At 44.5% G+C, this 24,405-nt stretch overlaps 2 protein-coding genes across 6 annotated transcripts in view; one reads left to right on the top strand and one right to left on the bottom strand.

The window, feature by feature from the left end:
* LOC309365142 (killer cell lectin-like receptor subfamily B member 1B allele A) overlaps positions 1-22,118 on the bottom strand; it is a 57,815-nt gene extending 35,697 nt beyond the window's left edge. Inside the window, exons 1-6 of one of the 3 annotated variants that reach the window (XM_081903328.1) lie at positions 21,976-22,118; positions 20,611-20,709; positions 18,513-18,629; positions 16,166-16,323; positions 15,126-15,241; positions 11,162-11,660 (exon numbers count right to left, since the gene is read on the bottom strand). In XM_081903328.1, the coding sequence (XP_081759454.1) occupies positions 11,537-11,660; positions 15,126-15,241; positions 16,166-16,323; positions 18,513-18,629; positions 20,611-20,709; positions 21,976-22,066 (705 nt within the window). In that variant the 5' untranslated portion in view covers positions 22,067-22,118 and the 3' untranslated portion in view covers positions 11,162-11,536. Of the gene's footprint in view, positions 1-11,161; positions 11,661-15,110; positions 15,242-16,165; positions 16,324-18,512; positions 18,630-20,610; positions 20,710-21,975 lie in introns of those variants that run through there. The other 2 variants (XM_081903330.1, XM_081903329.1) reach the window with 2 other exon arrangements.
* On the top strand, positions 860-8,900 carry LOC309365184 (early activation antigen CD69-like). Of its 3 annotated transcripts, XM_081903396.1 has the most exons (7): positions 860-1,017; positions 2,185-2,311; positions 4,579-4,622; positions 5,651-5,716; positions 6,228-6,409; positions 7,104-7,207; positions 8,459-8,900. In XM_081903396.1, the coding sequence occupies exons 2-7, from the start codon at positions 2,268-2,270 to the stop codon at positions 8,580-8,582; spliced, it is 564 nt and encodes a 187-aa protein (XP_081759522.1). In that variant the 5' UTR covers positions 860-1,017; positions 2,185-2,267; the 3' UTR covers positions 8,583-8,900. The 3 variants fall into 3 exon arrangements, with proteins under 3 accessions (XP_081759522.1, XP_081759523.1, XP_081759524.1); XM_081903397.1 differs by lacking the exon at positions 2,185-2,311 and having other exon boundaries at positions 861-1,017; XM_081903398.1 differs by lacking the exons at positions 860-1,017; positions 2,185-2,311 and adding an exon at positions 2,929-3,068.
* Positions 22,119-24,405: the final 2,287 nt, after the last annotated feature.

Genomic DNA, 24,405 nt, shown 5'->3' with positions numbered 1-24,405 from the left:
TTTTTTAATAACACCAAGCATTGTTGTCAAGTGCTGTGCCTTGATAAAGCAAGTTCAACTTCTGGGCAAATTGTTGAGAACCTTGTTAGAAAATGGTCTTCTTCTTCTTTGGCGATCACTCATAGCCAAGTAAGATTGTCTTCCATAAAATGAAATGGAATAAAACAGTGGGAAAAGATCAGTGCTTGGAGCAAGACGGGCAGCCAGTGCACAGATTGAGAAGGTGCTGTGAAAGTTGATGGACCATCAACTATGTTCACAACTTATTTTTAGGGAGCACACGCTAGATATGCAATTGCAGATAGGGACCCCACACAACAGTTGGGCTAATTTGTAATTTTTGGTTTCTCACTCTTAAATTCAGTTCTCCACATTTACACATCCGTTAGTAATTTTTTTAAAGTCCTTTTGAAAATTCACCAGCATTTTACTGTTAATCTGTCTGAATAAACACATCTTTCTGTGCAATTTTGCCTAAAATACACAATTTTTAGCTGTCTTAAACCCCTTATATAATGCATTCTTGTATGCTCTTTTCACTAATATATGCATTTTTGCACAGTTTCCCCTAAGAAGTGCATTTGTACAGAAGACTTGGCAGGAAAGCTGCATTGCAAGCACAAATTCTGCAGGATGACTTCGTTGCCCTATAACCGTGAATTTGATCTGCTGCCAAGGTCTTGAGCAGCTGTAAAAGTCACCATATGATCTGACTTTGACATCTGTTCCAGAAAGTCCAACAAGTTAAGTGAAAGCAAGCTCATATCAGAATTTGACCACACCCTGCATTGCCACTTTCCTCAAGCAAACATAGCTTGTCTTTCCCTGTCACTGTTTCTATAGCTGCTCATTTTCTCTTCCACAACTGAGAAGAGTGACTCAGACAACAAATATCGAGGAGAGCACTCTGACAGCACCCAGGACAGCAAAACAACGGGTGACAGCTTCCTTCTAGCTTCCACATACACTTTCTGCAATTCTGAAGTTTGCTGCTGGAGCCAAATAGCTTCTAAACTGGTAAGTAGAAAGACAATCAGGGAAAGAATGGGATTGTGTGAATGAGAGTAATGTGATTTGGTGTTGCTACAGTGTCTACTTAATGTCCCTGTGGAACTGCTTTGCTGGTTTGAAGTACAGTATAAGTACAAGGAGCCAGTGTGGTGTAGAGGATAAGAGTGGTGGACTCGTAATCTGGTGAACCGGGTTTGATTCCCCGCTTCTCCACATGCAGCTGCTGGGTGACCTTGGGCTAGTCACACTTCCTTGAAGTCTCTCAGCCTCACTCACCTCACAGAGTGTTTGTTGTGGGGGAGGAGGGGAAAAGGAGATTGTTAGCCGCTTTTAGACTCCTTAGGGTAGTGATAAAACGGGATATCAAATCCAAACTCTATAGCATATTTACAGCAACTGCTGTTGTTTAGCTTGCCTTCCCTCTTGCTCCACTCCCTGACTTAATGCAACTCCAGGATCGTGGTGAGGCACTAGAAATCCTCCACTGGGGTCTATAGTCTGACTTTCTGACTTCATCCAAATCCAGGATTGTGATACAGCGCTGCAGGGCCTGAATGATGAAAACCTTACATATATATATTTGCTGTTGCATTGTCTCTTCATTACATGATTATGAAATTGTTCTTATGGTGGTTTGCAGAGAAGGGGTAGTGACATAGCTGTCAACTTACAGATTTGAAAATAAGGGATCAGCAGCCAAAATAAGGGATCAACAATTACTTTGATAAAATACATATTTTGTTGCGTGCAAATGGCTTTAGATACCTATTAGGCCCATAAATTACCATATAGCATATATTCAACACAAAAAAACAGCAACAATTTGTTGTTGACAAAGGACAGCTGGACATAGAAAGGACCCCATTACCTTCAGTAGCTTATTTAAGGGACATCATCAATAAGGGACAGCAGCGGGACATGGCGCTGGGATAAGGGACTGTCCCTCCAAATAAGGGACGCTTGACAGCTATGGGTAGTGAACAGTGGAATTATGGGATGGAAGGGAGAAAAGTCAAAGAAGGGGGTGGGGGGCATGTTTCAAAGACTGTGAAAGAACATTGAAGGAATGTGGGCACATCAAACAGAAGGCGATGCCTGAGCCACGTTTTTCAGGAAGGGAGCCTGAAAAACTGAATCAAATAGTAACCAAAGATCCAACTACCGTCATATCAGAGCTCAGCTGGGGTCCGGCTGCCAGTTCCAACTCTCCTGACCTTGGACAGGAGAGTCCAGGTCCTGCTGTCTTGAAGGAAGAAATGGACAATGGTCAGCCAGAGAGAAATGTCCTACGCCAGAGAAGGTAAAAACAAATAAAATGTTGCCCCAACTCTCTCTCCAGCTTGCTGCTTTTCCTCTGGCTCACATCCCTGCAACTTTCTGTCCTCAACTCTGGTTTTGTCTGTTGAGGGAGGTGGCAAAATTCATTTTCCATCTGGCACAAGCCCCTTAATACCCCATCGTCTCACCAGGAAGCTACCTTGGCTACTCCAGGAATTAGAAGGCTTGGTAAACTTTTAACACTTGCTGGATCCAGGGATTAGAGGGGTCTGGCGTACAGCTTAACACACACACACACACCAAATTTATAATGCTATGTTTGGGGGAGAACCATGACATCACAAGCCCATGCACGTAATGTGTATCTCACACAGATTTGTGGAAAGCATTACGAAACCTAGAATTACTAAGCAAATTAACAAACCAGGAAGAGGAAAATGAAACATAGTTTCAAAAAACAAAAACAGTCTTTCTGAATCCTTCTTAACAAACATGTAGATAAAGCTGATCCATTAAACATTACACTCACTCTCTCTCTCTCTCTCTCTCTCTCTCTCTCTCTCTCTCTATATATATATATATATATATACTTTTGCAAAATCCCTTACCAAAAATACCCCCACATTTGAACTCATGCAGGAGCAGGTTTCCTCCAATTTACTATTTGAAGAACAAAGTATAAAAGTAATCATCATCATCTTAATTTTATTAGTACCCGGACCATCTGACTGGGTTGTCCCAGCGACTCTGGATGGATTCCAACAGGATATACAAACACGGTAAAACATCAAACATTAAAAACCTTCCCAATACAGGGCTGCCTTCAGATGTCTTCTGAATGTCAGTTAGCTGTTTATCTCCTTATCTGATGGGAGGGCGTTCCACAGGGCGGGTGCCACTACCGAGAAGGCCCTCTGCCTGCTTCCTTGTAACTTCACTTCTTGCAGGGAGGGAACCGCCAGATGGTCCTTGGTGCTGGATCTCAGGGTCCAGGCTGAGCAAAACTGGGAGAAATATGCAGTGGGGTCCCCCAAGGGATTATTTGTACTGGATTTATTCAGTAGCACCTTAAAGACCAACTAAGTTAGTTCTTGGTATGAGCTTTCGTGTGCATGCACACTTCTTCAGATACACTGAAACAGAAGTCACCAGGCCCTTCTATATAGTGAGAAGGTGGGGAGGGGTATTACTCAGAAGGGTGGTGGGAATGGGTGATTGGCAGATAGCTGTAATGAGCCTGTTGACGACTCTTAACGACCTGGTCTCTCGACCTAACGACCTGGTCTCTCGACCTGGTCTGAACAAAGACATTGGATTCTTATCTTATTATACATGACAAAGCCATTTTTCACCTTCTCACCCCTTGCTTTTTCCTGTAAGACCTATTGCAGTCGTTAAGAGTCGTCAACAGGCTCATCACAGCTATCTGCCAATCACCCATTCCCACCACCCTTCTGAGTAATACCCCTCCCCACCTTCTCACTATATAGAAGGGTCTGGAAACTTCTGTTTCAGTGTATCTGAAGAAGTGTGCATGCACACGAAAGCTCATACCAAGAACTAACTTAGTTGGTCTTTAAGGTGCTACTGGAAGGAATTTTTTTGTTTTGACTATGGCAGACCAACACAGCTACCTATCTGTAACTGGATTTATTCAGTAATGACTGTTGAGTCAGGTAAGAGGGCAAAGGGGAAGACAACAGCAAAGCATTGTTTATTGTTTTAAAAAATGAAAACAACCCCTAAGCAGACTACAGTGGTACCTCAGGTTACAGACGCTTCAGGATACAGACACTTCAGGATACAGACTCCGCTAACCCAGAAATATTACCTTGGGTTAAGAACTTTGCTTCAGGATGAGAACAGAAATCGTGCTCCGGCAGCGTGGCAGCAGCAGGAGGCCCCTTTAGCTAAAGTGGTGTCTCAAGTTAAGAACAGTTTCAGGTTAAGAACAGACCTCCGGAACGAGGTCTTAACCCGAGGTACCACTATATAAAGAGCTTCCAAAGGTACCCAACAGCAGAGCAATTTAAGATGGGCGAGACTGGGCAATAAAATGGCAAGTGCATTTCAGTTTGAGTGAATGCAAAGTGGGTCACATCTTCACATTTACTGTGATGGAGCCTGAGAACTAGCTGCAAGCATCCAGGAAAGAGATGTTTCACGGCAGCTAGCTCAAAGGAGATCCAGTGGGACCACCAAACAACAAAGGAGTGCAAGGAATAATAAGAGCAATGTGGATAAATTAGAAGGACCCTCGATCCGATCAAGCATGTTCTTTTGTTTAAGGAATCATCCCGAAGCAAGAGCGCATGAAGGGCCTGCAATGCAAGGTGAGTATGAAAGGCCTTACGATGTTGTGAGACACTGGAAACAAAATACTACTGAATAGGGGGACCTCAATATACTGTTGAATATTGGAGGACCATATTACAGTGGTACCTCGGGTTACATACGCTTCAGGTTACAGACTCCGCTAACCCAGAAATAGTGCTTCAGGATAAGAACTTTGCTTCAGGATGAGAACAAAAATCGTGCTCTGGTGGCGCGGCAGCAGCAGGAGGCCCCATTAGCTAAAGTGGTGCTTCAGGTTAAGAACAGTTTCAGGTTAAGTACGGACCTCCAGAACGAATTAAGTTCTTAACCCGAGGTACCACTGTATATCTATATCAAGGTTTGTTTGTTTTTTTTTTTTAAAAAAGCACATGATAGAGGAGCAGGTTGATTACACTGCTGCTCTGTCCGTCTTCAAAAGAGGTTCGGGCAGGAGAACATTTGAGTGGGGAAGACCACTTTTGATTTACCAGAGCTGTCACATTCCAGCACCGGGGCGGGGGGTGGGGAGGCGAGACGGCATGAATATGCATGCTTTTATGCCCAATCATCTGTGATTTTTCTACACAAGATGGGGAGAGAGCTAAGAAACCAGAAGATATCATAGAACTGTTTAACATTTCAAAAGCAAAAAAACCCCCACAAAACCCTGGCTTATGTAGTGTCATGGGGCGGGGGGATCAGATGGAAACATATTTGGTGCCCGAGGCAGAGCAGCAAAAATAACAGCAACAATAATACATTCAGTGATGAATAATTTGCACCCTCTCTCATGATATCCCAAACTGGCTGCCTAACAGTAGGGCCGGCCGTGCTGTTAGGTTAAATCAAGCGTACTTCTGTGCATTTGCAGTTTCCCTCGTTTTCTTACAGTTTGGTAGTTTCTCCCCCTCCCCAAATTTGTTCATTTTGTTCCTATGACCAGAACTGCAAAATGCCACTGAGATAAAATAAATTATATATTCTCCTTGCCCCATTTTAGGCATTAGCACAGCCCTCATCATTTGTCTGTTTTATTTCCTTTCAGAGAATCAACAAAGAACTATTATCATAGCTGTAATCATAAGCATCCTATTCATAGTTTGGTGGGCAGGTGAGTTTTCTGAATTATTATTATTTTTTAGTGCTTTGTTCTAGGCCTCTGCCCGCTGGCCATTGCCCCCTGCTGCTGGTGGGTGCCAGTGCTAGGTCTGCCAAGTGGAGATGCCACAGCAACCCCTGCTCAGCTACCCTAGGGAAGAAATGGCAAGGACTGTCCTCTGGGGTCTCCTGGCATGATTCAGATCCCTTTCCCCATTACAACGGGCCTTCGATTCCCACTTCAACCATCAGGTGAGGTTGATTTGATTTCCCTCCCTGCTTGTTCCTGATGTATATCTTCACTCACCCCTTCTTCCCTGTCAGGAAGGGACACACCATTTTGTAGTTCGCCTCAGGTGGCAAAATGTCTTGGGCCAGGTGTGAATGTAAGGGGGGTGGAATTCTGCACAACTATTCATCATTTTATGATCATATCTACTCATATTTTAGCATTGGTAATCTTAAACTAATAATAATAATGTAGGCAAGTTCAGAGGAGAGTTTTCTTTCTTTTACATTTGCAGCACAGTATACTAATCAGCCATACTGTGAGGTGTCATCTGTTCGAGCCTGTCCAGCTTTGTGGATCAACTATGAGGGAAAATGCTACTTTTTCTCAGAGGAAAAAGGAGATTGGGCTTCCAGTCAGATATTTTGTGATTCACATAATTCCGTCCTGGCTGTGATTGACAGTGAGCAAGAAAAGGTACGTCCAACCAATGACATTTGAGAGGCTATTAAGTCTGTGAGAGAATTACTGCTATACAGCCCTGACAGAAACACAAAGTCAACTCTTGATTCATCTTGAATCGTCATAACTTGGGACATGAGCAAATTCTCCATCTCAGCCACCAGCGAACCATTTTCTTTGCCATGTTTTCAAATATATTGATAGGCAGGATTTTGGAAAGGTGACGAAAGACTAGGATTTCGTTGGGTCACCTATGATGTACGTCATTGTAGATAAATGTTTAAACAAGTATTACAGTGAGCAGGGCTGATGGTAATACAGAATCCATGTACAGTGGTACCTCGGGTTACAAACACCTCAGGTTACAGACTCCACTAACCCAGAAGTCAGGTTAGGAACTTTACCTCAAGATGAGATCAGAAATCGCGCACTGGCGGCGCGGCAACAGCGGGAGGCCCCATTAGCTAAAGTGGTACCTCAGGTTAAGAACGGACTCTGGAACAAATTAAGTTCATAACCAGAGGTACCATTCTCATCCTGGCAAATACAGAGTGCGGCCACCACATCACCCACACAATGCTGCTGCTGTATAGGCAGCCTGCTAAGATCAACTCCACTACAGAATCATAGAATCACACCAACACAGAGGGATAAGAAGGGATTTCTTTGAAGACAGCAGTTCTAAATCTGAATTTTGTGTGGCTTTAAGGCATTCATTCTGCGCTACATCAGGGACACTGGTCACTGGATTGGCCTGAGGAAGGACTCTGGACAAACCTGGAAATGGGGAAATGGGCAAGAATTCAAGAACATGTGAGTCCTTGTTCTCTTCAGTGTCTGAACTCTGGGATGGAAACCACCAAGTAGCCTGACAATTGCCTAGAGACAGATCTGCCATTCTTCCACATTTTTACATGGATATAATATTTCTTAGATACTATTAAAAGTAAAGGGTCCAGTCGTGACCGGCTCTGGGGTTGTGGCACTCATCTCGCTTTATTGGCTGAGGAAGCTGGCGTACAGCTTCCGGGTCATGTGGCCAGCATGACTAAGCCGCTTCTGGAGAACCAGAGCAGCGCACGGAAACGCCGTTTACCTTCCCGCAGAAGCAGTACCTATTTATCTACTTGCACTTTGATGTGCTTTTGAACTGCTAGGTTGGCAGGAGCAGGGACTGAGCAACGGGAGCTCACCCCGTCGCGGGGATTCGAACTGCCTACCTTCTGATCGGCAAGTCCTAGGCTCTGTGGTTTAACCCACAGCACCACCCGCGTCCCTTAGATACTATTAGATTCTCAATAAAACCCAATTCTCAAACTAATGTACCACAAAGGGATGGAGTTAGGGAGGGTTGGAATCAAAATTGAGATGGGTGGGTGTGGGGGACTCTTGTGGAACAACCAACAGAATAGGTTTGTGAATGAAGAAGGAAGAGTTCATGTTTTCTGTCTTGGAAAGATCAAACTAGCCCTGACCATGCAGAGAAGAGAAGTATGTTGTGTAGATATGAAGTAAACACAGAGAGTTAGCAAAATATCTTTTTTATTATTTGTAATGAGTTCTAGCACAACTTTCACCAGCTCGTTGCAGAAGCTTACATACGGTACACAAAATAAAAATAGCACTAGAAACCTATTACAAGTAGAACCACAGCAACACTGTAATCAGGGCAAAACATAATGCTTAATTGTTTATTAAAAAGTAGGCAAGATTAAGTGAGGAATATCGGTGATTTTATAAATATGTCCATTTAAAATGGGAAGATGGAGGACCTTGTTAACATACTTTCCCATTTTTAGATGGATATTGAAAAAAATATTTTAAAAATTGCATAATAGACAACCGGGAGAGAATTCTCTAACTGCTGGTGCCAGCACCAAGGAGGCCCTACCTCTTATCACTAAAGAGGGACCACTGTAGTCAATCTTAAGGTTCCTATGAGCACAGACAGAAGTACAATACATCTGTGCTCTGAGATATGTCATTTTGGACACTTTCCTCCTTCTGTGAAACAGAGAATGGCCCCCTTGGCTTGATCCTGTTTTCTTGGTTCTTTTGCTGCAGGTTGGAGCTGAAAGAAGACGGAGAGTGTGCATTTCTGAGCACTGACATTGCCGTGTCAGATTGTCAGGTAGCAAGAAACTGGATCTGTAGCCAGCCTGATACTTATACAAGGAGCAGAAGTTAGGGCGCCATCCTAACCCAAGATCCACTGCGGTGAACGGGCAGCATAGGAGATCCAAATGAGAACTCCAGCCAGTAATCTGGTCTCTGCATTTTTGGACCAACTAAACTTTCCAAGTCATCATCAAGGGCAGCTTTTCCTCTCTTTGAAACAGAGAGTGGCCAACTTGGCTTAATCATGCTGTTGTCTTGGGTCTTTTGTTGGAGGTGAAAGAAGAAAATCAAGTGTGCATTTCTGAGCTTCTTTGTAACCCCACTTTCTAAAGCAGCGCCCATATATTTTGTTTATTTCATTTCCATGTAATAAACCAAATCCTTACAACTTCCTTGTATGACAAATTCTTGATTAGGCAACAGTGTTAAAGGCATGCACACATTTTAAATGGACGGATATCCTGGCCCCATGCAAAAGGCTCCATTCCTCTCGAGAGTGTACGCCAAGTCTATACACGTATGTGGGTTTAGACATACTATTGACACGTATGTGCAAACAGACGGACCCCTGGGAACAAGTGGTTCCATTCCAATGTGTGGTCTAGTCCAGAGAGTAGCATTGAGATAGTGCTCTTTTGAACCCCTGGCATTTGTGCTATTGGGTTTTGTAGGGCACTTCCTGCCCCCAGTTCTACTTAATATGAAGCCATTGGGAGTTCTGGAATATGGTGCCATCAGCACTCTAATGACATGTAGCTCCATAAGTTCTGCATCGGGAGAGGCTGCGGAAGCCCTGGGAATCAAAGAGGTGGAAGGTACTTCCAAGGGTTCAACCCCCTACAATGCAGGAATCTCAACTAAAGCAGCCGTGACAGATGGCAACCCCCGTTTTGGTGGGGGTTGCATTCTGGGTCATCGCACGCAATGGTGGAGCACATGTAAGCCCACCCCTCCCCGCTATGACCCTACCCCATTCCACCCCCTTTTCCTTCACTTCTGGGTCCACAGCGATGCGTGGGTGCATGGTTGTGTGTGCTTTGAACATAAGGAAAATGGTTGTTGCCTGTAAATAACTTGTGGGTACTCCTGGGTGCAAGGGACGCGGGTGGCGCTGTGGGTTAAACCACAGAGCCTAGGACTTGCTGATCAGAAGGTTGGCGGTTCGAATCCCCGCGACGGGGTGAGCTCCCGTTGCTCGGTCCCTGCTCCTGTCAACCTAGCAGTTTGAAAGCACGTCAAAGTGCAAGTAGACAAATAGGTACCGCTCCGGCGGGAAGGTAAACGGCGTTTCCGTGCGCTGCTCTGGTTTGCCAGAAGTGGCTTAGTCATGCTGTACGCCGGCTTCCTCGGCCAATAAAGCGAGATGAGCACTGCAAACAGAAGATGATAGAAGATGATGGCAAACAGAGCTGAGATAGATTGGTTTGATCCCACGACACAGTCCGCCTCTATTGAAGACGCACGAATAGACAGCTGCCAAATCACTCCTCCAGCCTCTCAGAAAATGGAAATGCTGGGATTTGGCCTTGTGATTGGCAGTGAAAAGCCCTCAGCATTGTGCCCTGACAGATATGGCAATCCTTCTATTTAAATTATACTCCTACTCCCTTTTGTACCATGTGGTTCTCAAAGCAGTTATGTCTGGCCACTGGATGGGCAGAAACATAGACATATTTGAAGGAAATAAAGTTCTTGATTTAATCCACTTTTTAATTCCTCATAGAAATATTTACCCTGCACTTGCAACAGAAGGGTTTGTCTTCTTTGATCTATGATTGGTTGAATTCTATGCACCACAAAGCCTTCTCATCCTCTATTTGGAAATATGCTTTTATGGTCGATTCCTCAACAGGTGAAACAACCCCTTAACTGGCAAAAGACTGACAGAATAATAGACCTTTTCTGAAACTGAGAACCAAATTCAGCGATGAATGAAAAGGTGCACTCCCTGACCAATGCTCAGATAAAAGGAGGAGGAGGAGAACAGCCACACAGGAAATGTGGCCTCTGAACACTTGGCCACTTCTCAGAATTTCTGCTATGCTCTTTACAATGGAAAATGTAATAGTTTTTTATTTCCCGAAACAGTGGTGAGGCAAAGACACGGTGTCTTAACAGAACTCTTAGCTGGTTGTCTTGTGGTTTCATTTATTTATTTTTAAAAAGGCGTGGCATTACACATATTATCTGAAACCATGGGGGGGAAATGTAAAATAAAGATACTTGCTTTGGGAGAAAATATGCAGTCCTGGCATAGAGTAAAATCTAATAAGGGTGGTAAGGAGTGGGTGGCACCACTGGGCCCCTTGGACTTGCCAATCAGAAGGTCGGCGGTTTGAATCCCCGCGATGGGGTGAGCTCCCGTTGCTCAGTCCCTGCTCCTGCCAACGTAGCAGTTCGAAAGCACACCAGTGCAAGTAGATAAATAGGTACCGCTGCGGCGGGAAGGTAAACGGCATTTCAGTGTGCTCTGGTTTCCATTACGGTGCCCTGTTGCTCCAGAAGAGGTTTAGTCATGTTGGCCACATGACCCAGAAAACTGTCTGTGGACAAACACTGGTTCCCTCGGCCTGAAAGTATGTTGAGCGCCACACCCCACAGTCGCCTTTGACTGAACTTAAACCATCCAGGGGTCCTTTACCTTTTAGCTTTACCTAATATCTGGTAAATTCCCCTTTGCCTTTGTCTACAGATTCTTCACTTAATTGCATTAGAATAGTATTATATTAATATGAATCAATGAAAGGGAACTCAAGGGAACTAACAAACTGGCTGCTTTTAGTCCAATACACTAGCAAAGGTTTGGATTTTAATGACAGTTGCCCATTTGAGGCATAAAACATTACCCATAATACACAAATTATTACTAGGGCTTTTGGCTTCCTGCTGTAAGTCAATTAAGGAGCATCCTGGCAACTGCAGACTGTTCTGGGCTGTAGGCAATCTTGCAAGCTGCACAAGTGGCCAACTCATTGTTCAGAATGAGATTGTTTCTTACTTCCAACACTTGACCCCATTTTGTGCTTATATCTGGAAAGCTGATTTCATGCACATCCAATGAAATAAAGAACTGCATGCATCAGAATTAACACCATTTTGCCTTATCATCCCACAGCTGTTTGCTTCAGCAGGGCCCGATACTGAAAACCTGCAAAATAAAGGAAATGATTTGTTGTTATCAGGATACTGTTTTCATTCCCACATCAAAACTTTTCCTTTCACTCCAAGAGGTGAGCTATTTATTCTCAACTAAGATGGATAGTATCTGTCTAGCACTTCTGATAATAAATTTGACAGACTTTTCTTTTGTAGTCAGAGGTGCAAATTTAGTTAGCCCTGCCTGCTGCTCAACAGCAACTTTATGCACAGACCTTAATTAGCAGGTGGTGGTGCTTTCCGCCCTGCAAAGTTTGCCAGTTCATTTTTGCAGATCAACCTCCTAAAAGAGCTACCCTGGCAATCCCTGCTTTGGGGGAGTGGGGAGGGCAGGTTATAAATGGGGGGGGGGGATAGTTTATAACACTTTAAGGCTTGCTGGTTTTTTTGAATATGGCCTTTAGAAGTTAAGCAAAACCCAACATTATGATTTTGTCTTTTGCTGAAAACCATTCATTTTATACAATCATAGAATTAAAGAGTTGGAAGGGACGCCTGAGGGTAATCTAGTATCCAACCCCCAACGTTGCAGGAATCACAGTCTCTTCACTCTCAGCAGTGCAAAATTAGTGCTGTTTGTTTCTATTGCTTAATTATTTGCGGTCGTTATGTCGGGCTGCCATATGTCCAAATTTTCAATTGACACCCAGAGGGAAATTTTTGAAAAATCACAACTTCTGGTGTATCCTGGTTTTTAACTGATTGAAATATGGCAACCCTAATTTATGTCTTGATACTGTTATGATTTCCATTTTAAATTCTGTGCTCCACTTTTTAAGCTGGCTTATTGCTTAGTTGTACTGTATTTTTTATTTCTAGTTGTTATTGCCAAGTTTCTGTTGGAGAGTGTAAGCTGCTTTACAGAAGAAGTTAAGGAGTTAACCAGGGCTATTGACTGTCTGGCTCCGAAGCGCCCTCCCCGACTGCATGGAGCCCGGACAGCCCCGTGGTTTTCCCCGGAGCTGAGGGCGATGAAACAATTGTTGAGACGGCTAGAGTGCCGGTGGCGGAAAACTCATTCTGAATCAGACCGGACACGGGCTAGAGCTCAACATCGAGCCTACCAAGTGGCAATGGCGACGGTGAAGAAGGCTTTCTTCACTGCCTCTATTGCATCTGCAGAAAACAGCAGCAGGAGACTCTTTCAGGTGGTTCGCAATCTATCGGAACCACCTGCATCACCGGGACGGCAGATTCCTCAAGAGTAACTGTGCCCCTGAAGGACCAGGTGACCAGCCTGGGAGTCATTTTGGACTCACAGCTGTCCATGGAGGTGCAGGTCAATTCTGTGTCCAGGGCAGCTGTCTACCAGGTCTACCTGGTATGCAGGCTAAGACCCTACCTGCCCACAGACTGTCTCACCAGAGTGGTGCAGGCTCTAGTTATCTCCCGCTTGGACTACTGCAATGCGCTCTACGTGGGGCTACCTTTGAAGGTGACCCAGAAACTGCAATTAATGCGACAGCTAGACTGGTGACTAGGAGTGGCCGCTGGGACCACATAACACCGGTCCTGAGAGATCTCCATTGGCTCCCAGTACGTTTCCAAGCACAATTCAAAGTGTTGGTGCTGACTTTTAAAGCCCTAAATGGCCTCGGTCCTGTATACCTGGAGGAGCGTCTCCACCCCCATCGTTCAGCCCAGACACTGAGGTCCAGCACCGAGGGTCTTCTGGCGGATCCCTCAGTCCAAGAACTGAAGTTACAGGGAACCAGGCAGAGGGCCTTCTCTGTAGTGGCGCCTGCCCTGTGGAACGCCCTCCCAGCAGATGTCAAGGCAATAAACAACTACCGTATTTTTCGCTCTATAAGACGCACCAGACCACAAGACGCACCTAGTTTTTGGAGGAGGAAAACAAAGAAAAAAAATATCCTGGATCTCAGAAGCCAGAACAGCAAGAGGGATCGCTGCGCAGTGAAAGCAGCAATCCCTCTTGCTGTTCTGGCTTCTGGGATAGCTGCGCATCCTGCATTCGCTCCATAAGATGCCCAGAGTGCCTGGGGAAACTCAGCCAGATGGGCTGGGTATAAATAATAAATTATTATTATTATTATTATTATTATTATTATTATTATTATTATTATTATTCCTCAAAAAGTATACATTTCCCCATCAGCTCTGATTTGGGGGGGGGGGAGGTGACTGCAAAACCAGACTCTTTTTCATGCAATAAGGTTAAATTTTACCTCAAGGTTAGATATTTGTTTGTATATTTGTTTATACGTAGGTCTGCCTCTGAAGACTGTTCAGAAACTTCAGCTGGTGCAGAATTCAGCGGCCAGGTTGCTCACCAGGGCAAGATGGTTTGAGCATATTACACCGATCCTGGTCTGACTGCACTGACTGGGCTGAATTCAAAACACTGGTTTTGACCTATAAAGCCTTAAATGGCTCAGGACCACAATGCCTCAAGGACCGCCTCTTTCCATATGAACCTACCCAGAACCTGACATCATCTTCTGAGGCCCTCCTTCGTGTGTCCCCTCCTTGAGAGGTCCAGAGGGTGGTAACACGAGACTGGGCATTCTCTGCAAAATGCTCTCCCTAGGGAGGTTTGCCTGGCGCCTTTATTATACATATTAAGTGTCAGGCAAAAACATTCCTCTTTAACTAGGCCTTTGGCTGATTAACATCTACAGTGGTGCCCCACAAGACGAACGCCTCGCAAGACGAAAAACCCGCTAGACGAAAGGGTTTTCCGTTTTTGGAGGTGCTTCGCTAAACAAATTTCTCTATGGGGTTGCTTCGCAAGACGAAAAAATCTTGCGAGTTCCCGCTTTCCCCCCCGCTTTTTTACGCCCTTTCCCTAAGCGCTAAGCCGCTTATCAGCTGTTCCGCTGATAAGCCGCTTCTCAGCTGATCGCTAAAAGCCGCTAGACCGCTAACAGCGCTAATCCGCTAAGCTGTCAATGGGCTTGCTTCGCAAGACGAAAAAACCGCTAGACGAAGAAAATCGCGGAACGGATTAATTTCGTCTTGCGAGGCACCACTGTAATACCCTTTTAAAATGTATTGGAGAGAGGAGGTGTTATTGGGCTGCTTTTATAAAAATGTACCAGTATTTGGTGTTTTTATATTGTGATTTTAAGTTGCAACTACCCTGAGACCTGTGGCTATACAAATTTAATAACTAAAAATAATACCAACAGACGTTACCAGATGAAATATGTAGCTTATACCCTGGCATCAGTAAAGACATCTCTTTTATTTATATTGCTGGTTCACCCTTTGTGTATGCATTGATTTCAAAGTTGGGACATTCTGTCAGAAAGTTTAGGATTCCCTCTTCTTTTTATTTCTGTGCTTTATTTACATCACCAGGTCTATGCTTCTTTGCTAACATGTACATAAAATCAATAAAAATGCTTTTTTAATAAATAAAAAAAACACAACTCCAATGATCTGTGCCCCTTTCACAGAAATTACATTTATTCTGTGCACACCTGGAACTACTCACAGTTCTCCCTTGAAGGAGGATCCATCAATCCATTCCCAGGTCCACTCTTCAGAGAGTCTGGCTGTTTTGAGTCCCAACCAATAGCGGGTTTCCTTTGTCAAATTCTTTACAATTGCCTATAATGGAACAGACAAGGGTGTTGCCAGGGCTTTTCGTTCAGCTGGAACTTGCTGGAACTCAGTTCTGGCACCTCTCAGGTGGGAACCATTACCATTATAAGAAAACAAGGGAGGTCTTCATGATGAGTTCAGGCACCAAGTTTTCAAGAAAAATAGCACTGGATGTTGCCATTCTGACCGTTGTATTAACAGCTCATGCTCAGTTCCATCAGCTTCATTGCTCCACATCCTGCTTCTTAGCCATCTTCAACTGACCCAGCTGGAAATCCTTTTAGATGAGTGAAGGAGGGGGTCCCCTACTTCTGTATGTGTGTATAAGGACATTCTGTGCAAATCTGCGTGCATTTTAACTAATGTGTGATTAATATTGTGGAGATGTGTATCTGATTTCAGCAGTGGCTGGCTAAAGCAGCTTTTAGGCCAAGGCAGGATTGACAGCAAGGCTCAAGGGATTGGATTGATTGATTGATTGATTGATTGATTGCAATTTAAGTGCATTTTTTGCCACTTTTTATACACCTCGTTGGAGGGTGAACCAGGAAGTCCCTGTTTTGAATTTCACCTCTGCCATAACATGAACACACTAGGTGGCCTTAGGGAAGCTACTCTCTGAGCCTCTAGTCTTCCAACTGCACTACGGAACATTGACCATTTAAAAAGGTTGCTATAAGGATTACAGTTGGATCATGCATGTAAAGCCCTCTGAACACTTACAAGATCTATACAAATGTTACTAAGCAAAGTTACATGTGCTGTTGAGGAATAAAGCATCCTGATGGATGGTCAGTACTTATGGGACCTGGAATCCAACAACTGTAGGACCACAGGTCCCACATCCCTGCCCAGAAGTCTCACTCTCTTGTGGGCTTTGCTTCACTGGATCCCTTTTGGCTAGACTTTTCTCACAAGTTGCATATTTACCATCTCCTGCTGGTCCTGAATCACAAGCAGGGTGGAGTTCTTTCCTTTGCAGTCATCTTGGCTCTCGGTCCAGGTTTTTTGCCCTTGAGAGATCCAGTAGCAGGTATTCCTGTGCAGTTCCCAGTCATTGGGGCATATTTTGCAGTTTGGGGCATCCTCTGGTGGTAGAGAGGGAAAGCAAGAGGCAGAATATTTCTGTGCATAAATGGATGCTTTTATTTTCCCCGTCCTGGGAGAATCTGAGAATTTATTGCATATTGCAAAATGTCTCATTGCAAAGGGGAGCTTTATTTATTTCAGTAAATTAATGTCCTTCCCTTCTTCCCAGGAGTTTTCAGTAACATATGTAGACTCCCAAGTGGTCTCAGTTAAGCATTTCCCCCTCTTTTGAGAGGAAACTACGTTGGAACCTGACTTCACACTGCCTTTGTGATGCTGCAAGGCTGCATGAGGAGGAAATGTACCCGGGGCCAACACCCCTCTGGCCCTCCCACACAATGCCACTGCTGATGAACTCAGCGTGTGAAGAGGCTAAGCTGGTTGCTCTAGCCAGGCTGCATGACACTCACAAGCCAATCTTGTGCTCCTATACCAAGGATTTATGAACTTTCCCCACTTTTGAACTAAACTAAGTTTTACTGCCTGTGCAACCTTTCTGAGTGGTATATGGAAAGGAATGTGAACCTGACCTTAAGGAGTTTGTAAGTAAACTATTTCTAACATACTAAACGTGATCTTTTCCTATGCTGAGGGAAGACAGGACTTTTTTGGAACGCAGTTGGAAAGACATATTTTCGAGGTCTAACAGCCTTTATTTCCAGACTTTACTTTGCCCCAAACTTGGATCTGGGCACCCAGGAATTTCCCTTTCTATATACCGTATTTTTCGCCCTATATGAAGCACTTTTTCCCCTCCAAAAATGAAGGGGAAATGTGTGTGCGTCCTATGGGGTGAATACAGGCTTTCGCTGAAGCCTGGAGAGCGAGAGAAGTCGGTGCGCACTGACACCTCTTGCTCTCCAGGCTTCCCGCAGCTCCGCGCAACCCTCCGGAGCCCGGCGCGAAGCCGCGCTGGGCTCCCAAGGGTTGTGCAGAGCTGCCTGCACTCCAGGGCTTCACGCAGCTCTCTGCAAGCCTGGGGAGACCGGCGCGGCTCCCTAGGCTTGCGGATAGCAGGCTGTTCTGGGGGCTGGGGTCGGGGGAAGCTCGGGCTTCCCCCGCGCCAGCCCCGTGCTTTTTTCTTTATTTCCCCCCCCCCCCAAAAAAGAACTAGGTGCATCCTATGGGGCGGTGCGTCCTATGGGACAAAAAGTACGGTATATCATGTTTTAACTTGCAGCAACAGTTTCAACATTCCTCAGTTCCAATTCTTCAGTATCGTCCGCCAAAGCAATCATCCCATCCTGAGTGTGTGTGTGTGTGTGTGTGTGTGTGTGTGGCTGTGCCTTCAGATCTGTTTTTGACGTGTGTGTGTGTGTGTGTGTGTAACTGTTTAAGAAACCACCCTCTGGTCTTCCATGTCCGGTGCTGCACCTAGTGAGCCCAGGCAGGGAGAGCAGGCTAGAGTTGTGCTGAACTTTACACCCTCTATCACATCTTACACCTTGTTTGCATGCTCCTTATCTGTATGTTGTGTGTTAGTTTAATAAGGCTTAGGGTTATTTAGTGCATATTGTGACTGAGCTACCCCCACTGATGTTAATGGTTACGTATTATTGCTGAACTATTCCCACAGAAGTGCTGAAATGTGTGTGTTTTGATTGTGTGCGCGCTTAATAAATATCCCCATTTTTAAAAGCTGTGTGAGTGAGAGTTACTAGGGAAATCTGCCAAGATACACTATTGCCAACACTGAAAAATCCTAATTCACAAGACTCCTAGAACGTGCAAAAGTGAAACATTTGTCGACTGTGGAGAGTTGCTAACACACGTCTGGGAAAGGACTGGCCATAGGCCGGTGAACCTAGCAGTTCTTCTGACCAGGGCATAACTAGAAGCACACTGGCCATTACATAGAAGGCAGCACTATGTGAACATCCCATTGGCTCCTGGCTATCCTGGGGTTTGTGGGTTAATGAAGCCTGCAAGGTTCTTTCCATTACAGAGATATGAAAAGACATTTGCCAACCACAGCATAATCGCTTAGGCTGAGAATTAATTTGAGCAGCCCTTCTAGGAGGATGCGGAAGTCAATACATCTGAATTCTGTGTCATATTTTAAAAGTAAAACTTTTAAATGGTGTTTTAATAGTAGGTCTCATTTGGAAGATGCAAGGGGCTGGTGTCCAGACAGTGTTTCTGGTACACATACACAAAGCATGAGTCATCCATGAGTGGCTGGGGTTACCTGTTGCGCTGTTGTTTGGAGAGCTGCACATATAGCTTTTCAGCTGCAGCTTAAATTCAGAGTCAGTGGCGCTGTTGATGGTGGCGGTGTCCTCTGGTCTTTCTTTAGGCTGCAAAACTAAATACATTTTATAGTGTTGCGTTGTTATGGGTAACTGTTGGGATACAGTTTGTTTTTCTTGCACAGGAAAAGAAACATAGCCATTTTGTTTTGTTACATAGCCAAATGTAATTCATGAAGACATGTTGTTGTTGTTGTTGTTGTTGTTGTTGTTATTTAGTCGTTTAGTTGTGTCCGACTCTTCATGACCCCATGGACCAGAACATGCCAGGCACTCCTGTCTTCCACTTCCTCCCTCAGTTTGGTCAAACTCATGTTGGTAGCTTCGAGAACCCTGTCCAGCCATCTCGTCCTCTGTCGTCCCCTTCTCCTTGTGCCCTCCATCTTTCCCAACATCAGGGTCTTTTCCAGAGAGTCTTCTCTTCTCATGAGGTGGCCAAAGAATTGGAGCCTCAGCTTCACAATCTGTCCTTCCAGTGAGCACTCAGGGCTGATTTCCTTAAGAATGGATACGTTTGATCTTCTTGCAGTCCATGGGACTCTCAAGAGTCTCCTCCAGCACCAGAATTCAAAAGCATCAATTCTTCAGCGATCAGCCTTCTTTATGGTCCAGCTCTCACTTCCATACATCACTACTGGGAATACCATAGCTTTAACTACACAGACCTTTGTTGGCAAGGTGATGTCTCTGCTTTTTAAGATGCTGTCTAGGTTTGTCACTGCTTTTCTCCCAAGAAGCAGGCGTCATGAAGGCATAGGATACTGTTATGGCTATCGGGTGCTTGCTCAAGAGCAATCAGGCAAGATGTCTCACTGGTCTATCCTAGAGCTTTATTATTGGTGCTAAAAACCTTTACAATGCAGAGCACCTCTATTACATGTCTTGCTCATTCACTAGCAGAATCTGAGAGTGGGCAGTCCTTAAATCTTCCCCAGCAGAGTAGTTTATTGACCCCCAGTCTACGCCTCCCCTCTCTGCGTGAAAGCCTACTGTGCAAGGAAGGCTTGGGTAAAGGGGGGCCTCCCTCCTCCCTGCTTTGCTCAGGCAAGGTGTCCTGGCATCGCCTTGCCTCCTCTGAGCCCTGCCTCTCCTCCCCACTAGAGGTGTGGCTTCCTTCCTCCACTGAGGAAGTGCTGCTTCCCACGATCTTTGGGGGCTCTCTGTAATCCATCCGTTTTCCCCCTCTCGCCCCTGAGCCAATGGCAGTTCCCTGACAGATACATATGTTTGGAGTGCCTGGCGTGCTCTGGTCCATGGGGTCACGAAGAGTTGGACACAACCAAACGACTAAACAACAACAACAAACCTGTCAACAAATGATGAAGAATCCTGCTGTTGGGACAAAACAAGCAGGACATCAAGGAGCATTCTTAGGAATATTAAAATATCCCAACAGGCATCTGGTTGGCCACAGTGAGAACAGCATGCTGCACTAGATGGGCCACTTGGCCTGATCCAGCAAACTTTTTTATATTCTTCTGTGGTAACAGAAGCCACCTAGCATGTTGGCCTGGCAGGTTATGGTCACAGATGGATCTGAAACTGTAGTTTTTATCCAACTGAATTCAGTGGATTTTATTTCTGATCCTTGTAAATAGGCAAAGGATCGCAGCTTGTGTGTGTGCATGTTTTCTTTGCCGCTTCGTTTGTTGCTGTGTGTGTTTTTTCATATGGTTTATTGTTATGCTATCTTTACTTGTATGGTTTTCGCAAATTAACCCGAACATTTTGGACAAATGGAATACAAATCTGTTTCTCAAATAAATAAATAAACACGTGTGATATGTCCACACTATTTTCTATTCACCAGCTGATCAGTGCCTTTGAGGAATAGCAGAGTAACAGTAGCCTTCCACGATGACTCCAGGATGGCCAACTTTTCCTGGACTGTGCCAGGAAACGTTACCTGTATTCACACTCTCAGGCTGCAATCCTATTCCCACCTGGGAGCAAACGCTACTAAATTCAATGGGGCTTGACTTGCACAGGATTGCAAATATTCTTGGAGAAACCAACATTAAGCACTCAGCTACTCACCCAAAACTATCAGCGTTAGTACAGCCAGAGTGAGGAGGAGAATCACAGCACAGGCAGTTCCAAGAGCAACGCGAAGGCCCTGTGTATACTTATGGACATCTGTAAGAATGAAAAGCTGATAAAAGAACTATGCTTTTTGGTTTAAAGAGATTGCAACTGATGATGGTGTGACATTATGAATTATGGGTCCTACTGCCTGCACAAACAACCTTGTTTTATATTAAGTCGGGGTTTGGGGGGGATTTACACTCAAATTGTTTTATTTAAATATGATATTCACAATGCATGAGAAGTACAAGATTCAGTAGCTACAGAGCAGTTTTAATTCACACAAGCTTTTGTACCGTTCTAAAAGAGATCCAAAAGAAAGCCTTCATTTTTGCTTTTTTAAAAGGCTAGCAATTCAGCTACTATAGATAGAAGATCAACTTACATCAAATCAATTACTTATTTATACAGTGCATAACTACAACATTGAATGCAGTAGACGAACCCAAATTATAAAGGATAATGGATCAAACCTAAGATTCTTAGTACAGAATTCTGTTTGCAATTATGAAAACCTAATTCTCTCTGGATCAAAGCTATGACATTCTGCCATAGTATATTTTTTTACTTATTGGGTTTTATAAACAAGAATAATGTTATGCAAATAAGTATACCAAGTTTTCTCGTGTCATTTGTATATCACAAAAATAGCATAATAAATGTGGGAAAATACCTACAACATATGTTTCATTATTAAAGGTAAAGGTAAAGGGACCCCTGACCATTAGGTACAGTCATGGCTGACTCTGGGGTTGCGGCACTCTACTCGCTTTATTGGCCGAGGGAGCCGGCGTACAGCTTCCAGGTTATGTGGCCAGCATTCAACCTCGCCATCGCTCCTGGAGTTTGCGGGGCTGGGGGCGGGGGAAGCCGGAGCTTCCCCCAACCCCAGCCCCTAGAACAGGTCTGGGAGCGATAGCGAGGTTGCGCTCAACCTCGCCATCGCTCCCAGAGCTTGCGGAAGGAAAATAATACTTTCATTAGCCTCTCTTGCTTCCAATTATTTTTATTAGGTGGCTTCAAGGTTATAGAATTATGCAAAGGAGAGGAAAAAACAAACCCCTTTCTAGTCTCTCCATACTGTTCATGTATTGTAAACCTCTAGCATATCCATCCTTTGTAGTAAAATTTGATTTTCTAGAATAAAAGAAGGATGCATCAGTCTGAAGACTATCCAGGCAACTACATTGGGGAGCAAAGAAAAGAGGATTTAGCAGAGACCCACAAACAGAACCTGAGGGCTTCAGATTCTGCAACCCGCCTGCAGATTAATTACCCTGCACAAAAGAAAAATACATGAATAAGTGAGCCACTTACTGGAGTTCCTGCCAGGATGAGGCATCGGAATCCTTGAACAGGAAGGCATTTCCCGAATGTTTAGGTCCGCATATGCTATTTCCCCAGCCATGTGCAGAGAAGGCTGAACGTGAACTGAAGGAAGGAAGCTGAGCGACAGCAACAGTAGCTGCAGAGGCAAATGTTCGACTCCAAGTGACAGCGACTAGCACGCTCAGCATCACAGGGTCCAAGTGGTCTCTGTCAAAGTTTTTTTTTAGACTTCCTTTTCTCATAAGAATCAATTGGTTGAAACCAGTGAGTGCATCTCTGTTTTATTACAACTGCACCGGCGTACTTGGCCACTGACTCCACCCAATTCTGCAGGTGCCTGCACAGAGTTGCTTCTCTGCCAGAAACTGCACTTGCTGGCATCCTGTGACCCCTTTATGTTTGGGGACTGGGGATTTGCCATCTGGTATTCTTGAGGACTAGTAACCCACTTTTATTTGATTAACCTTGTGGTTTTTAGCTGATTGATTCAATCCACAATACATTTGCTCATTGTTTTATAGGTGTCTTTTGAGATATTGAATTCTCGAGTTAAATGTTGACATCCAGTCTTAGAATGGAACACCTTTCGTTGCTGGGACTTAACAGTAGCAACATTGCTTCAGAAGGTCTTCCCTGGGGAATATAAGAAAAGCTCTCCGATCAATGGCCTCTCAAGATCAGGGGCAATGAGATAGTGAATTTTGTTTGAGTTAAAACTTAGGTAAAATCCAATTGGGAAGCCCATTTATTGATAGTCTTTATATACTATCTCTATGTGGCTATAGACCAGCAGTACTGTTCACAACAGAGAAAGGTAACCGACTGCACCAGTTGGAATAATATAGCTAGGTATGAAGCACAAATTCGGCACCCAGCAGCATAGTAGGAGAACAGGTGCACCTATTAAATCAGTACAGCAACCAAGAAGAGCCCTGCTGGACCAAAACAAAGATCTATCTCCTCCAGCATCCTGTTTCTCAGAGCGACTAAACTGGTGCTTATGGGAAGCTGGGATCTACTTCTGGGGAAAGAGCACATCAACAGAAACTTGCCTATGCTTTCCACAGGTCACATTTGGCCAAGGTGTCCAAAAAGGCATCTGCTCAAATCTGGTATGCTGTAGGATTTATCTCAGGAACATTTCTCCACTTGTTCCTCTGGGAACATGTTTCACCCCTAGGCCAGATTCCTGTCAGCAGCCCTCTTCTTCCAAGGTGGCCCCTTCAGAGACTCCATTTTCCAGTCCTGTCTCCTCAAGGGTGAATTCCAAATTTTGGGAACATGTAGACCTTCCTAGAATCACGCCAGGGATCCAGAAAAGGCTTTTACCAAAGTGGGCAGAGATATTTTGCTTCAGTGCCTTTGAGTAAAGCAGGTTTACATCCAAGATTCATTTGTCTCCCCAGTGAACAGGGGACTAGGTAAACATAGACTGCTGGCATTCCCTTTCTGGCTATGCACAGTGGGGCTTAAAGGGACACTAGCAGGGGAGCAAGAACCAAGACCCTCCCCCAATCTCTGTGGAGAAGTGTTATTAGGTACACAGCCTGTTCCCTGCATCTCCCCATGGCATCTCTTCCATCACTCTGCGGCTTCTTACACCCATGCCGTCTCTTCCACCCTTCATTTTGCCTGAGCCACAGCAGCTGGACTCCTCCCCTGCTATCAGGCATATGACTGAGACTGCTCCAACCTTCTTTTCTTATAGGTAGAGCCGGATTAACACTGTTAGAGGACTTTAAGCACTTGAAAGATTTGGGTGCCCCCATATATATCCAACTCAAAATATAATCACAAGTAATCCGTAAAATTATTTTTTATTTTTCAAAATGAAACAAAGCTTACAGCAAGATGGGAAACCATGTTTATTTTTGTATACTTCCACATTATCTATATTTGAACTTTTTCTCCTCCTTTTTTTCTAATTGTAGAGTCTATGATCAGATCCCCAAAACTAATCTTATGTAATACATCTGCTTCTGGCAACGGAAAATTTCTGTAGTGTTCCCCTTTTTCCCTTGAAGCCCTAAGCATGTGCTTAGCTTGCTTAATGGTTAATCCAGCCCTGGGTGGGGCCTCCAGGAAACGTCCACAGGTGGCCCCTTCATGATCCAGTGCGTGGTTGGTGTGGATTGAGGCCTACTTAAAAGGCCAAGCACTGGCAAAGGACTGGTGAACCCTGAGAGCCCGTCACAGAAGCCAGCAACCATAGATGAGCCATGCATTCCATATTAAAGACACAAATTCTGGCAGAATACAGATGGCAGCAACATGCCACTGGACAATGCCAGGTGAAATGAAAGGAATTGGACAGCGTTTTGCCTAGGATGTCCAACTGTGCCGCCCAAGAATGTATGCCAAAAACACGTGAACTGCCAGTCTGAGTCAGTATAATGAACTCTTCAGTCACCAGCTAGA

Source organism: Podarcis melisellensis, assembly GCF_964234715.1.
Source record: "Podarcis melisellensis genome assembly, chromosome: 2".
In the NCBI taxonomy this organism is placed as follows: Eukaryota; Metazoa; Chordata; class Lepidosauria; order Squamata; family Lacertidae; genus Podarcis; species Podarcis melisellensis.
The sequence above is the reverse complement of the archived record's forward strand: the minus strand, read 5'-3'. Positions and strand labels throughout refer to the sequence as shown.